Source organism: Podarcis bocagei (assembly GCF_964188305.1).
Source record: "Podarcis bocagei genome assembly, chromosome: Z".
Lineage (NCBI taxonomy): Eukaryota > Metazoa > Chordata > Lepidosauria > Squamata > Lacertidae > Podarcis > Podarcis bocagei.
Genome location: NC_138140.1, coordinates 41,613,733 through 41,630,659, shown reverse-complemented (window position 1 = coordinate 41,630,659; position 16,927 = coordinate 41,613,733). Strand labels below are relative to the sequence as shown.

Sequence of the window (16,927 nt, the reverse complement as noted above, 5' to 3'; positions counted from 1 at the left end):
CTGGGCACCTAAAACGTAGAACTTCACTTACCATCTGCTTTTGAGAGTTCCATTGCCCCCCAAATAATAATAACAATAATAATCCAGTTTGTCCTGTGGCATAAGGGGTTGCTCCTGGAGGACCAAACCAGATCCTTTGGTTAAAGATGCAGCAAAAGATGCAACTATGTATCTTTGGCTGTGTTCATACCACATGTTTAAAGTTTATTTAAAGGCACACGGGGGTCGCACCCATACTACACATTTAAAGAAGTGTTGTACCCCTTTAAGCAGTCCTGGCTTCCCTCAAAGAAGCATGAGAATTCATCCTTCACAATTCCTTTTTTTTTTTTTTTAATAAGATTTTTATTGGTTTTACAAATTTTAAAAAACAAACAAACACTTAAGAAACAAACATACACCTATAATTTTGTAACATATTTTCATAAACCTCTTTTCTGGGACTTCCCCATACCCCCCCTTTCTGCATCCCAATGTCCATAATTTTATAGCAACTCCCAGTTGTTACTTTCCAACCTCAGTCATCTTAGTCATCTCTATATTCTAACCTTATGTCACTGTATCCCTTTGTTCCTAAGAACCAAAACACTCTAACATTCATTGAGTTTATAATAGTCCTTAAGGTAACTTTTGAATTTTCTCCATTCTTCTTCCGCTGTCTCTTTTCCTTGGTCACGGATTCTGCCTGTCATCTCGGCCAATGTCATATAGTCCATCACTTTCATCTGCCATTCTTCCAGAGTGGGTAGATCTTGTGTCTTCCAATACTTTGCGATGAGTATTCTTGCTGCTGTTGTAGCGTACATGAAAAAAGCTCTATCCTTCTTTGACACCAATTGGCCGACAATGCCCAAGAGAAAGGCCTCTGGTTTTTTAGGAAAGGTACATTTAAGTACCTTTTTCATTTCATTATAGATCATTTCCCAGAAAGCCTTTATCCTCGGGCATGTCCACCAAAGGTGGTAGAAGGTACCTTCAGTCTCTTTGCATTTCCAACATTTGTTATCGGGCAGATGGTAAATTTTTGCCAGCTTGACTGGGGTCATGTACCACCTGTATACCATTTTCATAATGTTTTCCTTTAAGGCATTACATGCCGTAAATTTGATACCGGTGTTCCATAACCATTCCCAGTCATCTGACATAATGTTATGACCAACATCCTGTGCCCACTTAATCATGGCTGATTTGACTGTTTCCTCCTGTGTATTCCATTTCAGCAACAAGTTATACATTCTAGATAAATTCTTAGTACTAGGTTCTAACAATTCAGTTTCTAGTTTTGATTTTTCCATCTGGAAGCCAATTTTCCTGTCCTGTTTGAAAAATTCCACTATTTGATGATATTGAAACCAATTTTGTACCTTATGCTTCAGTTTCTCATAACTTTGCAATTTCAACTTATCTCCATCCTGTTCCAAAATTTCCCAATACTTCGGCCATCCGACCTCCATATTGAGTTTCTTCACTGCCTTGGCCTCCACTGGTGAGACCCATCTAGGGGTTTTGTTTTCCAACAGATCTTTATATCTTCTCCAAACATTAAACAGTGCTTTTCTAACAATGTGATTCTTAGAGACACTATTAACTTTGTCATACCATAGATATGCATGCCAACCAAAAGCATTGTTAAAACCTTCCAGATCTAAGATGTCTGTATTTTCGAGGAGCATCCATTCTTTCAGCCAGCAAAATGCTGCTGCCTCATAGTACAATTTCAAGTCCGGCAGGGCAAAACCCCCTCTTTCTTTAGCATCTGTCAATATTTTAAATTTAATTCTGGGCTTTTTGCCCTGCCAGACAAATTTCGAGATATCTTTCTGCCACCTCTTAAAACATTCCATCTTATCCAGGATCTGCAGGGTCTGGAACAAAAATAACATTCTAGGCAATACATTCATTTTGATCACAGCAATTCGGCCTAACATTGACAATTTCAAGTTTGACCATATTTCTAGATCTTTTTTAATTTCCGACCAACATTTTTCGTAGTTGTCTTTGTACAAATTCACATTTTTAGATGTCAAATAGACCCCTAGATATTTCACCTTCTTAACCAGTGTCAACCCTGTCTCCTCTTGAAACTTCTCCTTTTCTGCCTCTGTTAAATTTTTTCCTAAGACTTTGGTTTTTTGTTTATTCAGCTTAAATCCAGCTACCTGGCCAAACTGTTGTATTATTTCTAAAACCTTTTTCGAACTAGTGTTTGGCTCTTGCAAAGTCAATACTAGGTCATCTGCAAACGCTCTTAGCTTGTAATGTTTAGCTCCGACCTGCACTCCCTTAACCTGCTGGTCTTCCCTTATCATATTCAGCAACACCTCCAGAACTGAGATAAAAAGTAATGGGGAAATTGGACACCCCTGTCGTGTTCCTTTTTCTATCTTAAGTTCCTCCGTCACTACATTATTTACAATCAATTTAGCTTTTTGTTCTGAGTATATTGCGGCTATACCATTCTCAAAACCTTGACCTACCCCCATCCCATGAAGATTCTTTATCATGAAGCTCCAAGAAATATTGTCAAAGGCTTTCTCCGCGTCCACAAAGATCAATACTGCTTTAGTGTTTATATTCACCTCTAGCTTTTCCAAAATATCTATCACATTCCTTACATTGTCTGCTAGGTGTCTTTTAGGGAGAAAGCCTGCTTGGTCCCCATGAATCTTCTCCATCAACACTCTTTTAAATCTTTTTGCCAAAATGTCTGCAAAGATTTTGTAATCCACATTAAGTAGTGATATTGGGCGGTAGTTCTTCAGTTGAGTCTTTTCAGTCTCTGTCTTTGGTATGAGTGAAATATATGCTTCTTTCCACGATTCAGGTGTCTTTTTTCCCTCAAGGATCTCATTGCAGACTTCTTTCAGTGGTTGAATCAGCCATTCCTTCAAAGATTTGTAGTATCTTGAAGTCAATCCATCTGGTCCTGGGGATTTGCCCAGTTGCATATTCTGAATGGCAGCCTCTATCTCTTGTTCTGTTATTCTCTGGTTCAAATCCATCTTGTTTTGATGAGAGATTTTTTGTAATCCATATTTATCAAGGAATTTATCTATATCTTCTTCATTTTGCGGGCCTTGAGTATAAAGCTTTTTAAAATAACTCAGGAAGCAATTTCTAATTTCATTAGGTTTAGATATATTCTTTCCATCCACTTCTAAACTTGTGACTGTATTTAGTTTCTGCCTTTTCTTCAGTTGCCAAGCCAGAAGTTTACCACATTTATTTGCTGATTCAAATGTCTTTTGCTTCATCTGCTTTATCTTCCATTCAATCTCCAGGTTCATCAATTCCATATATTGTGATTGATATAACTTGATCTCTCTTAAAATCTCCTGGGACTTTGGTTTTACTCTTAGTTTTTTCTCTGCTTCTTTTATCTTTTCCAAAATCTTTTCTTTTTTCTCATTTTGTTTTTTCCTCATTATTGAGTTTTGTTGAATCAAGAAACCTCGCATCACCGCTTTACTTGCGTCCCAGATCACTCTTTTCTCAACGTCAGCCCTCAAATTTATTTCAAAATAGTCTTTTAAGGTTTTTTGGGCCTTCATAAGGATTTCCTTGTCTCGAAAGAGGGCGTCATTCATTCTCCATCTAAATTGACCAGTTGTTGTTAGTTTCATTTCCATCTTCACGGCGTTATGGTCGGAGCAAGTTTTTGGGCAGATTTCTACCTTCTTAATCTTTGGGGCCATGCCACTAGTAATCCAAATTTGATCAATTCTGGTCCAGGTCAACATTGCTTGGGAGAAAAAGGTTCCCTCTCTCTCCAGAGGGTTCCTTGTTCTCCATATATCTATCAAGTCCATGTTTTCAGTCATTTCAAAGAAAGTCTTAGGAAGTCTCCCTTCCTTACTGATTGTTAGTCTTTGTGCCTTATCCATATTAGTGGAGACCACGCCATTCATGTCTCCCATAATTATCATATTGTAATCCAGGTAGTCCGTCAGGGTTTCATGAAGTCTCTTAAAGAAGTCAGATTTGCCTTCATTTGGTGCATAAATTCCAACAACTAAAAGTTTTTCTCCTTGTACTTGTATCTCCACTGCCAAGTATCTCCCTTGTTCATCTTTAAATATCATTTTTGGAGCCCATTTTTCTTTCACATATATTACAACTCCTCTTTTCTTAACTTTGTCTGATGAAACAAATTCTTGTCCTAGCCTTTTATTTGTAAGTAGTCTCCTGTGGGCTCTAGTTATGTGCGTTTCTTGTAGGCATATCAAGTCCAATTGTTCTCTGTTCAAAATATGAAATACTTGTCTTCTCTTCAAAGGCCCATTCAGTCCATTACAATTCCAACTAAGGAATTGCAAAGCCATCTTGTTATTTTCTTAAGGCTCCTCCAACAGCTCCAAGTTGTTGCTCTTCTTCTGATGGTGGTGGTTTTTGTCCAATCGAGAGATTCAGGATATCTAGTGCTCTCCTCTGTTCTGCCAGTACATCCACAGTCCCCTTCTGTAAGTCCTCCTGATTTCTTGCCAAAAATTTGTCTTTATCTTGAATTGTCTTTATTTTCACCTTTTTTGCCTTGTAGTCAAATGACAGTCCTTGTGGAAATTCCCACCTAAAGCGGATGGAATTTTTCTTTAACAGAAGAGCCAGGTCCTTGTAGAAGTTTCTTAAGTCCAAGATATATTTTGGGATATCTTTGAAAATCTGTACAGTTGAGTTGCCAATTTGCAGGGCCTTTTCAAAATGTAGTCCTAATATTTTGTCTCTTTCCTCCTTGGATCTAAATGTAATCAGGCAGTCTCTCGGGGTCTTTCTGTCCTGTTTTTTACCCAGTCTAAAAGCTGTTGTAATTTTAAATTCGTCTTCCTCCAGATCCCAGCAGTCCACAAACTCCCGTGTCAGGTATTCCGCAAGGTTGTCCCTCTCGTTCTCCGGGATCGATCTTAATTTCAAATTTCTCTCTTTTCTCTGTAACTCCCACAAGGCCAGAGTTGCATCATGCTCATAGACCTTCTTAGCAATCGGCTCTAATTTCTCTTGCGTCTCTCCAGCAACAGCTTTAGCATCTTCGGCAATTTGGCGTGTAGTAGCGTTTTCCTCCACCAATTTATTAATAGATTCTGTGTTCTGGTTTAATCTTACTGATATTTCTGTTAATTTTTGTGTATTTTCTGAAGTCTGTTTTGTCAAAGACTCCAGAGTTTGATTTATCTTAAGCAGAGCTTCTGTCACAGCTTCCATAGAGGCAGCTGCTCCTTTTTCCTGTTCTGTTGTTCCTGCTGGTCCTGGAGTTGCAGCTGAAATTGAGCCTCTTTTCTTTGTCTGTTGCTGTTGCAGCTGTTGTTGTTGTTGCCTAATTTTGGCTCTTGTGACAATCTCTTCTTGTGCGCCACTCATGTCAAGGTCACTTCCCACGGGAGCTGTTTCCTGTTGGAAAATTCCACTGTCCTAGGCCGTGTCGAACTTTACTTTACCCTCTAGGGGGAGCAAATCAAAATGGCCATAAAATAAAGTGTCCAAATACAAGAACAAAGGAGAATGTCCAAAGGTATAGAAAAAAGAGATTAACACAGTCAAAGTCAATATTGCTATAAGCTTGTAGCTATAAATTGCCACAGTTTCCCAGTCTATGCTATTTCTCCTTGTAATACACTGTAGCCAGTCACTATGTGGACTTTGTATCACAGTATCACTTTGCAGGCAAAAGTCAGTTCAGTGACCTATTGTTCTGAGAAGGCAGACCGTTTCGTGCTTTCGATAAATGAGACAGCAGAGGATTTTACTTCAGGTAGATCATGCAGTTTTTAAAGTCTTATTCACCTCCCCTCTGCCCTGCTAGCTAGAGGGGAGATCCAAAGTCTCAGTGCCCGGTTAAGTTAATTAAAAAGCGGATTTCATCGGATGCAAGTTTAAAGTTCCGTTGCTTTCACTTTCATGCAGTCGGGGGGAGGCAGACTTCCTTGATTTAATCCCCCGCTTTCAGCTCAATTTTCAAGATTTAAAAGGGGTCCCAATTGTTTTTCAAATCCTACTCACGGGAATTCCGTCCAGAATTTCTTTTCAGGAAGAAATCGGCGCTCTCCGCTTATGGCGACGCGGCTTCACTTCGCAGGCTGGGTAGCGACTCTCAGCACCGCGCTCACTCCCGATGTCGATCCGTAGCCTTTAAAAAGGCTCTTTCACGGTACCGGGGGGCGCAAAGGTGCCCACCGAGTCTCCTTGTTCTCAGGCTTCAGCGCCTGAGATTTTAGGGGTCCCCCGCTCGCCGTAGCGGGTAAGACCCGAACTTGCGAAGCAGTCCTTCTCCGGAGCTCGGAGGCAGGACCGCCATTAAGCGCTGGCACCGACCGGAAGTCCTTCACAATTCCTAGAACCCTTAGCAAACTACAGTCCCTAGGATTCAATGGGAGAAGTCTCATGTGTATTGAATTTGCTTTGATTGCATAGGCTGCTGGAGAGATGCCTTCTGCACAGCACAGTTCTGCACCTCTCACATTTAAAGCACAGGGCTTCCACCTAGGAGAATCCTTGGAACTTTAGTTTACCCCTACAATTCCCAGCCCCCTTAAAAACTACAGTTCCCAGGATCCATGGGGGATTGTGATTCATTACAGGTGTGTGGGGTGGAGGATCCCTACAGGGAAGGCAGCACTTGGGAAGGGGAGACTGTTCTCTCCACTTGTCTCTTCAGATAGGATCCATTCAGCATTCAGTGAGTTCTGTTTCTATAATAATAATAATAATAATAATAATAATAATAATAATAATAATTTATTATTTATACCCCGCCCATCTGGCTGGGTTTCCCCAGCCACTCTGGGCGGCTTCCAAAAGAATATTAAAATACAATGATACATCAAACATTAAAAGCTTCCCTAAACAGGGCTGCCTTCAGATGTCTTCTAAAAGTCTGGTAGTTGTTGTTCTCTTTGACATCTGGTGGGAGGGCGTTCCACAGGGAGGGCGCCACTACTGAGAAGGCCCTCTGCCTGGTTCCCTGTAACTTAGCTTCTCGTAGTGAGGGAACCGCCAGAAGGCCCTCGGTGCTGGACCTCAGTGTCCGGGTAGAACGATGGAGGTGGAGACGCTCCTTCAGGTATACTGGACCGAGGCCGTTTAGGGCTTTAAAGGTCAGCACCAACACTTTGAATTGTGCTCGGAAACGTACTGGGAGCCAATGTAGGTCTTTCAAGACTGGTGTTATATGGTCTCGGCGGCCGTTCCCAGTCACCAGTCTGGCTGCTGCATTCTGGATTAGTTGTAGTTTCCGGGTCACCTTCAAAGGTAGCCCCACGTAGAGCGCATTGCAGTAGTCCAAGCGGGAGATAACCAGAGCATGCACCACTCTGGCAAGGCAGTCCGCGGGCAGATAGGGTCTCAGCCTACGTACCAGATGGAGCTGGTACACAGCTGCCCTGGACACGGATTTAACCTGTGCCTCCATGGACAGCTGTGAGTCCAAAATGACTCCCAGGCTGCGCACCTGGTCCTTCAGGGGCACGGTTACCCCATTCAGGACCAGGGAATCCCCCACACCTGCCCGCCTCCTGTCCCCCAGAAACAGTACTTCTGTCTTGTCAGGATTCAATCTCAATCTGTTTGCCGCCATCCATCCTCCAACCGCCTCCAGACACTCACACAGGACCGTCACCGCCTTCACTGGTTCTGATTTGAAAGAGAGGTAGAGCTGGGTATCATCCGCATACTGATGAACACCCAGCCCAAACCCCCTGATGATCTCTCCCAGCGGCTGCATGTAGATGTTGAAAAGCATGGGGGAGAGGACAGAACCCTGAGGCACCCCACAAGTGAGAGCCCAGGGGTCTGAACACTCATCCCCCACCACCACTTTCTGAACACGGCCCAGGAGGAAGGAGCGGAACCACTGTATGACAGTGCCCCCAGCTCCCAGCCCCTCAAGACGGTCCAGAAGGATGTTATGGTCGATGGTATCAAACGCCGCTGAGAGATCCAGCAGAACTAGGAAACAGCTCTCACCTTTGTCCCTAGCCCGCCGGAGATCATCAACCAGTGCAACCAAGGCAGTTTCAGTCCCGTGATGAGGCCTGAATCCCGATTGGAAGGGATCCAAATGGTCCGCTTCTTCCAGGCGTGCCTGGAGTTGTTCAGCAACCACTCGCTCAATCACCTTGCCCAAGAATGGAAGATTTGAGACTGGGCGATAGTTGGCCATCGTGGCCGCATCTAAAGATGGTTTTTTAAGAAGCGGTTTAATAACCGCCTCTTTCAGCGGGTCTGGGAAGGCTCCCTCACGGAGGGAAGCATTCACCACCCCACGAAGCCCATCGCCCAGCCCTTCCCGGCTAGCTTTTATAAGCCAGGATGGGCAAGGATCAAGGAGACAGGTGGTTGGTTTCACTCGTCCAAGCAGCCTGTCCACATCCTCGGAGGTAACAGATTGGAATTGATCCCACACAATTTGACTAGACAGGACTCTAGCACTCTCCCGCCCCGGCCCTGCTCCCACGGTGGCGTCTACCTCTTCCCGAATCTGAGCGACTTTATCTGCAAAAAACTTTGCAAAATCATTGCAGGAGATCATGTGGCCCGTACTATGTATTGTTTTGCTTCTAGTTTTTTATGGTTTTAAATTTATTTATTTATTTATACTCAGTTATTGGAATGCGAGTGCTGCAACTCTCAGGTCCTGTTTGCAGGCCTCCAAGGGTCCAGAATCCTGTCTGCAAACTGGACCTGAGAGCAGCAGCAAATGGTGGGTGCAAATGCTTTAGAACATGGGAAGAGCCTGCTGGATTGGCCAATGTCCCATCTAGTCCAGCATCCGTCTTTCACAGTGGCCAGCCAGATGCCAATAGAAGGTCTGTAAGCAGGACCTGGGCGAAACTCCCCCCCCCCCCACAGTTCCCAACAACTGGCTTTCAGAAGCATAGTGATTCCAACCTAGAAACTGATAGTCTGACCCTGAAGGAATTTTCCTAATCCTTTTAGAAAGTTGGTAGATACTTTAAAATGCTTAAAGAACATAAACAAGCAAACAGGAATCTCAGTGGGATGATAAACCAAAGACAGCCAGCATTTTCCCCTTGAACCTAAAAATCTCTTTACACAGCACTTTAGATCCCAGCCTGCATCCCTAGATCTTTGTCCTTTCCAAAAAAAAGCCAGCTACAGGAATACTTTGCGGTCATCAAGAATCATGCCAATTGACTTCAACAGAAGTAAGTGGGATTAAAAGTGCTCCAGATTAGAGTGCCTAATGACAATTTGTCGAAGACAGAGAGATGCATAATTTGTAGTCAAGAGTACAGTTAAACATTCACGATGTTCCCATTAAAGACTAAATGTTCTGTAAATATAATGTAACTGTTGCATAAAAATGCATCTGTTTTGTCCTTGTTGTTAACATGCTATTATTTTAACAACATGCATCCACTCAAATTTTCCTCTCAAGGTATGCTATTTACTTTGATTTCATGATAACAGCTAAAGTTCATTTGTTGAGGAAGGCGCTCTTAACTGCAATTGATTTTGTGCTTATTTTCATGTATCTGACCACTCTGTGTACTTTGCATAAATACTATTGAGAGGACAAGTGCAATTTAGAGGGAGAGGGGAAACCACTGACTTTTATAATCCTAAAGTTTGTTTTTGGGACCAGGGATTTGGGGTTCAGAAGAATATTGGTACTCCTTGCAGATGGTATCATTATAGATTGATAGCTCAGTTGGTTAGAGCATGCTGCTGATAACGCCAAGGTTGCAGATTCGATCTGCTGCATATTCCTGCACTGCAGGGGGTTGGACTAGATGACCCTCGGGGTCCACTCCAACTCAATGTGTCTATGTTCTGTGTCATTAATTTGAAATCTGTTGTGCATGCAGTTCATTTTGTGCTAAACTCACACACAAATTAAAGTTGCAGAGATAATGGGTTTCATCTAATTTCTACTTAGAGTATACCCATTAAAACTAAGGAACCTAAATTAGTCATGCCTATTAGGTTCAACTGGTCTACTCTGAGTCCGACTAGCATTGAATACAGCCCAATATACTTGAGAGCCCATGAGTATCCTACTGGGGAAAGCTCTGGGCTTTATAGTCTTCTCAAAGACCAAGAGAATACAACCCCAATATAATTTGGACAAGTCATTATTGTAGGTCACACAGTGGGTTTGGTATTCTATTCTGGCCTAGATTCCATTGTTCTGAAAGTGAAGGAGGGAGATGTGCTTCTTTTATCATGGTCAGGCCATTACTTGCTGTAGGTTTTCTGATTACAGGTTTTCCATACATCTGCCAGGGTGGAAGTCCAGTTAAGTTGATTCACCCTTGGAAATTTACTGGCCCAATTGGTTTCCAGAGTGCTCTCTTTTGTCCCTGTTACCAATAGCTCTTGGATGGGTGGTTGCTGTGGGGAAGGGACAGCTATAAGGGGTATCTACTCTTGTGGTTTAATCAAATTTAAGTAAGTCTCTCCCTGATTTACTGGGCTGGGGTCTGCACCAAACGATGATAACTAGAACACTGAGGGAGGGAAAGTCTCACAACATGAAGCATTTAAGAAAGTAAAGCTCACATGCTGAATTAATGAGTGACTACGAAGAGGGACGCGGGTGGCGCTGTGGGTTAAATCACAGAGCCTAGGACTTGCTGATCAGAAGGTCGGCGGTTCGAATCCCCTTGACGGGGTGAGCTCCCGTTGCTCAGTCCCTGCTCCTGCCAACCTAGCAGTTCGAAAGCACATCAAAGTGCAAGTAGATAAATAGGTACTGCTCCGGCGTGAAGGTAAACGGCGTTTCCGTGTGCTGCTCTGGTTCGCCAGAAGCAGCTTAGTCATGCTGGCCACATGACCTGTACGCCGACTCTCTCGACCAGTAAAGCGAGATGAGCGCCGCAACCCCAGAGTCGGTCACGACTGGACCTAATGGTCAGGGGTCCCTTTACCTTTATGAAATGGGGCCATGCACATCACCCATATGTTGATGCAAACATCAGTAAAGGGGGAATCATTGGTTGAACAGGGTTCCATATTGTGTAGAATCCTTCATGAGTCCAGCTGTACACAGTGAAGGATATTCCTTTTCAGCCACCTGTGTCAAAGCACACACATTTCGCATGACTTCAGGGATGGGTCTAGCCAGCACAGTTCCAACCCCTACATATGTGTTGATTTGATGCATGAGTATTACCGTATTTTTCGCTCTATAACACGCACCTGACCATAACACGCACATCGTTTTTAGAGGAGGAAAACAAGGGAAAAAATATTCTGAATGAAACAGTGGACGTATCATTTTTGTGCTTCATGCTGTGGCCACAGACATGTGATCTGATGGTGAATTTGGGGTGACCCAATGCAAAAATCCTGAGAATCCCTGTGGATCCATGCTTTGTAACCACGTTTTTGCACCATTGCAGCCCCAGGCAACAGTGGGTGCGTGATTTTTTTTTTGGGGGGGGACAGGCTGTAGCCATGGACATGCTATGTGCTCTGATGGTGAATTTGGGGTGACCCAATGCAAAGATCCTGAGGATCCATGTGGATCCATGCTTTGTAACCACATTTTAAGTGGGGAGGGAAGGAAAAACACAGAAGGCTAAGAATGCAGGAGAGGGCTATAACGTGAGGAAAGGAAGGCAAAAGTTTCCCCCCATCCACCCACCCAAGCCAGCCAGCGTGCGCTCTCTCTCTCTCTCTCTCTCCCTCCCACCAGCATGACAGAAGAAAGCATTTTAACTGCATTAAGAACTATTTAGCAGCGAAACCTAAGCTTTGCCATCCCTTAAGAGGTACAGACACTGTAATCTTCCAGATCGCATGAATTTACAGGCAAAACACTGTTTAAGGATTTCATCCTTTTAAATGGAAGAAAGCATATTTGAATGCTGTGTGTCTCCAAAAACAAAAAGCAGAAAGTCAAATCAGAATTTTAAGCCGAACCTGTAATCTCTCTTCCCTTCACAAACATTGTTCCCTCCGGAGCAGGGAGAGGATAGAGCGACGCTCTGCTCTCCTCTCTACTTGCCTGGAGGGGAGGGGCTTTCCCTGCTCTTTGTTGGGACGCTCTGCTCTCCTCTCTACTTGCCTGGAGGGGAGGGGCTTTCCCTGCTCTTTGTTCCATTTGAGCAAACACAGCAACGAAACAGAGCAGGGTGGGCAGTAAGACCCTGAGGCAGAATGCAGGAAAGCAGCTTCCTGTCTCACGGAGCTCCCTTCTCCCTGAAGCGCGGTTTGATTTTTGCCTCATTTTTCGGCTCCAGGGACACACATTCGCTCCATAACACGCACAGACATTTCCCCTTCCTTTTTAGGAGCAAAAATCTGCGTGTTATAGAGCGAAAAATACGGTACTTCCTGAATTGTGTATTAACCATACACTAGTGGCTGATGCAAAGAAGGTGGTGTGTTTTTTTCCCTTCAGCACCTGGTGAACTAATGCAAAATCATATCTCTAGATTTCTGGTGATGAAAAAGTTTTCTTACAATGACTTGGCTTATTATAAATTCCTTCTGCATTTTTATAAATTTGCTAGGGAGAATGAAGTGACTAAATATTTGCAGTCCTCTTCCGGGACAATGCTGGCTAAAATGGAAATCTGCCAGAGACTCAATTGCTAAAGCAGAATATGCATGCTTTGGAACATTGGGTTTTAGACATGCAAATTCCAATTAACATAAAATACACCAGAACATCTCCTCATGTCTCTCTGTGTTAGACTTAGATACTCAAAGTCCCAGTAGGATCCGATCAAGAAAGCTTGCTGATACATATTTTTCCCAAAATAATTACATATTTCCATTCACTGAATATTTTACATTTATGTTTGCTTAATCTGGCAATATAGAACAGTTATTGCATTTCTAAAATTGCACAAGTGCTCCTGTTAAGCAGAATAAAATGACCAAAAGAAATAGTAATTGGGGAAGTCACATTTTGAAATGTTTTCTTCAAAAAAGAACTAAAAGGAATAGAAATAGGAAACTGCCTTATGCCAAATCAGACCATTGGCCCATTTATCATAGTATTGTCTACACTGACTGGGGTGGCTGTCTAGGGTTTCCCAGAAATGCCAGAGGTTGAACATGAGACCTTCTGCATGCAAAGCAGATGCTCTGCCACAGATGCTCAGTGTTCCCTCCTCCCCACCAGTGATCTAGTAGTGGTTAATTTTGAGGTAGGAGTTCATCACAACAGCCTCTATATCCCATCCCTCTTCCCATAAATGCAAGCCTAAAATGATAACATAGCACCCAACAGGATCCAATAATACCCATATAAGTAAGATCAACATGGCTACAATCTTCTGCACAGCTTCTTGGGAGAAGGTTCAGTGGGCTTACTTCTTACATCATTGGTTCAACCCATAAAACACATTGAGCTTTAACTAAATATATTCAGCAAGCTGAAATACAACCTTTAGCTTTTATTTAGAACTGCATTTAATCTTGTAACAATGAGTGTTACAATTTAAACTGCTGGACTGAAGGATGAACCCCTGCTCTGAAGGAGCGTCTCCACCCCCATCGTTCAACCCAGACATTGAGGTCCAGCACCAAGGGCCTTCTGGCGGTTCCCTCACTGCGAGAAGCAAAGCTACAGGGAACCAGGCAGAGGGCCTTCTCGGTAGTGGCGCCCTCCCTGTGGAATGCCCTCCCACCAGATGTCAAAGAGGACAATAACTACCAGACTTTTAGAAGACATCTGTAGGCAGCCCTGTTTAGGGAGGCTTTTAATGTTTGATGTAGTACAGTATTTTAATATATTTTTTTGGAAGCCGCCCAGAGTGGCTGGGGAAGCCCAGCCAGATGAGCGGGGGTATAAATAATAAATTATTATTATTATTATTATTATTATTATTATTATTATTATTATTATTAAAGAAAAGAAGTGCCTGGCCTCTGTTTAGTTCTTTTCATCATTCTCTGACATCCGCTTTGCTAATCTGTTCTCACAGACAAACTCGAAATCCTCCTTCACTTGTCAAAGCAAGGAGTGTCAGTGATTCTGGTGGTTTGATGAATGTCATTGCCACTAATGTATAGGTGCTGCACTTCCCTGCATCCACCCCATACTGCACCACTGTTCCCTCCCCAGTTTTTTCCCCATTTTGACAGATTATTATTATTATTATTATTATTATTATTATTATTATTATTATTATCATCATCATCATCATCATCATCATCTGCCCATCTGACTGGGTAGCCCCTGGCACTCTGAGTGGCCCCCAACAAAATATTTAAAACACAATAAAACATCAACCTTTAAAAACCTCCCTGAACAGGGCTGCCTCTAGGTGTCTTCTAAAAGTCAGATAGTTGTTTATCTGTTTGACATCTGATGAGAGGGCATTCTACAGGGCAGGTGCCACTATCAAAAAGGCCCTCTGCCTGGTTCCCTGTAGCTTCACATCTCACAGTGAGGGAACCAGCAGAAGGCCCTTGGAGCTAGACCTTGGTGTCTGGGCTGAGTGATGGGTGGAGACACTCTTTCAGGTATACTGGGCCGAGGCTGTTTAGGGCTTTAAAGGTCTGCACCAACACTTTGAATTGTGCTTGGAAATGTACTGGGATATGGCTACTATATCTTTTTCGATCCTCCCCTCCCCTCCCAAAAAAATTATTTAAAGCATGACCATCAACCTTTTCAGATACCATACATAAACAATTGATGCTGCCGCATACTGTGTCAAACTATTGGTACATTTAGCCTATTATTGTCTTCTCCAGTTGGCAGGGCTTGGCAGACGCCATGTCTTACAGTCAGTGTGGGTGATATTAAGGCAGCTTCCTATGTTCCTATCAACTTACATACAATGTATGGAGGGAAGGAGGCCGCACATTTCCCACTGGGCCTGCCCCCTCATAGTCTTTATAAAACCTACACACACACAAGTGGAACAAGCAATCTGTACACTAAAAATATGCAAGGAACAGATTGTGCAGGCAGAGCCTACACACATGCAGTTTTTTTATATATACAGTAAACGTAGGCATTGTCCAGACAGCCTGATCAACCTAGCTAGCAAGTAAAGCTCCAGAATTAGAAACAGCGTTGATGTCAGAGGTGGCGAAGGTAGGGAGGCTGAGGGAAGTCAAGGAAGAAAGAACTCTGTGGGTAGGAAGGGAGCTGAGAGTTAAAGAGGAGGAGGAGGATATGAGTCCTCCTTTCCATTGACATTCTCAGGGAAGGACTGTTGGAAGCAAGTTCATTTTGACTCTGATGTATGTGAATGTTGTGTGTATTGGGGGTATTGTGGGGGTGGGGGGGAGCGAGAGAGAGAATGGCCATTTACATTCAACAAGTGTAAGGCAAATAGTTGAGCTGTGCACCCTGAGTGTTTCATATGTGACTTTCAACAAATGTGCAGTCTGCATACCTGTGTGTATGCAATAGTTGAGTTGTGCAAATCTAGTACACTTGTTCACACAAACGTATGTACAGATGTAGAGGCAACTTGTGCAGGTGCTCAGTGTAGCATATGAATAACGAGAGAGAGAGAGAGAGAGAGAGAGAGAGAGAGAGAGAGAGAGAGAGAGAGGTGGAGTGGAAGAGGTATTTACACACACACACACACACACACACACACACACACATGCGCGCACACACACACAAAGCCATATTTTATTTAGAGTTCAATGCATGCTAACAACACACACATGTTCTATAGTTACAATGAATGGAAACAAAAGCAAACAGAGGGTGGATGAGGTGCTCCACCATAGCATGGGGGGCATATTTTGGAATCAGTTCTCACCTCTCTAACCCTAACCCTCTCATGATTGGGTGCCTAGACTGGCCTATAGACTTGCTGGAGTAGAGCACTTCAGTCAAGGGCCAGGTAAGTTGAATTAGCAGACACAGCACATGAGTTGTTAATTTGGCTAGAGATACAATGTGGAAAGATGCTCAGGTGTTCCACCCTTGCATTGATTAAAGACAGCCAGAACTCTGCTCAGAAGAGGATAGTAGCCATGGTGAGATCTAATTCTCTCTTGACTCTACCCACTCTGTGAATGGATTGTCAGCCCACTAGGTGCAGCATAAAAGGGGTTTTGGCACTGGTGGTTTTCATGCCATGATTATTGATGATGTTGGGGCCTCTTTTAATGCCAATATGGGTGTCTAGCTCTCTCTCTCCCTCTCTTTCTCTCTCTCTCTCTCTCTCTCTCTCTCGCTCTCTCTCTCTCTCACACACACACACACACATCTTCTCTTCTCAAAGAAGACCAAAGACTTGTTTTTAAAACCAATATAACCTCATCTCCTCTTTCTTAGATCTCTCTCAGGGCGAATTGTTGGCGGCGTCTGGTGGTTCTTCACCCTCATCATTATCTCTTCCTACACTGCCAACCTTGCTGCCTTCCTTACGGTGGAAAGGATGGTGTCTCCCATAGAAAGTGCTGAAGACTTGGCTAAGCAGACCGAAATAGCCTATGGAACTCTGGATTCAGGCTCAACCAAAGAATTTTTTAGAGTAAGTTTCCTGGTTTTTGTTACAATGGCTAAACTATTTCATTATTATTAGTAGTAGTATTTTAAAAAAAGAAGAAGCACAATCACCCTTTGTTCACTCAGCATGTTTGTGTATGTGGAGAAGGATTGCAGCTACTAGAGCTGCTCCATCTTCAGCCTAACACATGAATGTAATCTATGTGCACAAAACCTATATGCATGTAGGCACTGTGTGTGCAATTAAAAGCTCTGCAAAAGTTTCATGGAGAGAGGCAATGGATGTAAGGGAGAAGGTCCTAGCTCAATAGCAGAGCAGCTCAGTCAGTAAGTATGAGACTCCTAATCTCAGGGTCTTGGGTTTGAAACCTACATTGGGCAAAAATGTTCCTGAACTAAATGGCTCTCCACTCTATGATCCCATGAATCTATGATTCTACATACCTTCCTTGAAGAAGGTCCCAGGCTCAAATCTGGCATCCCCAGTAAAAAAGAAAAGACTCCTAACTGAAATGCTGGAAAGCAGCTTCCAGTCAG

At 43.2% G+C, this 16,927-nt stretch overlaps 1 protein-coding gene across 12 annotated transcripts in view; it reads left to right on the top strand.

Annotated features, from left to right (window-relative positions):
- The window catches only part of GRIA3 (glutamate ionotropic receptor AMPA type subunit 3), a 219,331-nt gene that overhangs the window by 141,266 nt on the left and 61,138 nt on the right, over positions 1-16,927 (top strand). For all 12 annotated transcript variants that reach the window (XR_014003986.1, XM_081178988.1, XM_081178989.1 and 9 more), the window contains one exon: positions 16,217-16,415. Coding sequence is in view for 11 of the 12 variants with exons in the window: in XM_081178988.1 (XP_081035114.1) it covers positions 16,217-16,415 (199 nt within the window). In the remaining variant the exon portion in view is untranslated. The remainder of the gene's footprint in view (positions 1-16,216; positions 16,416-16,927) is intronic.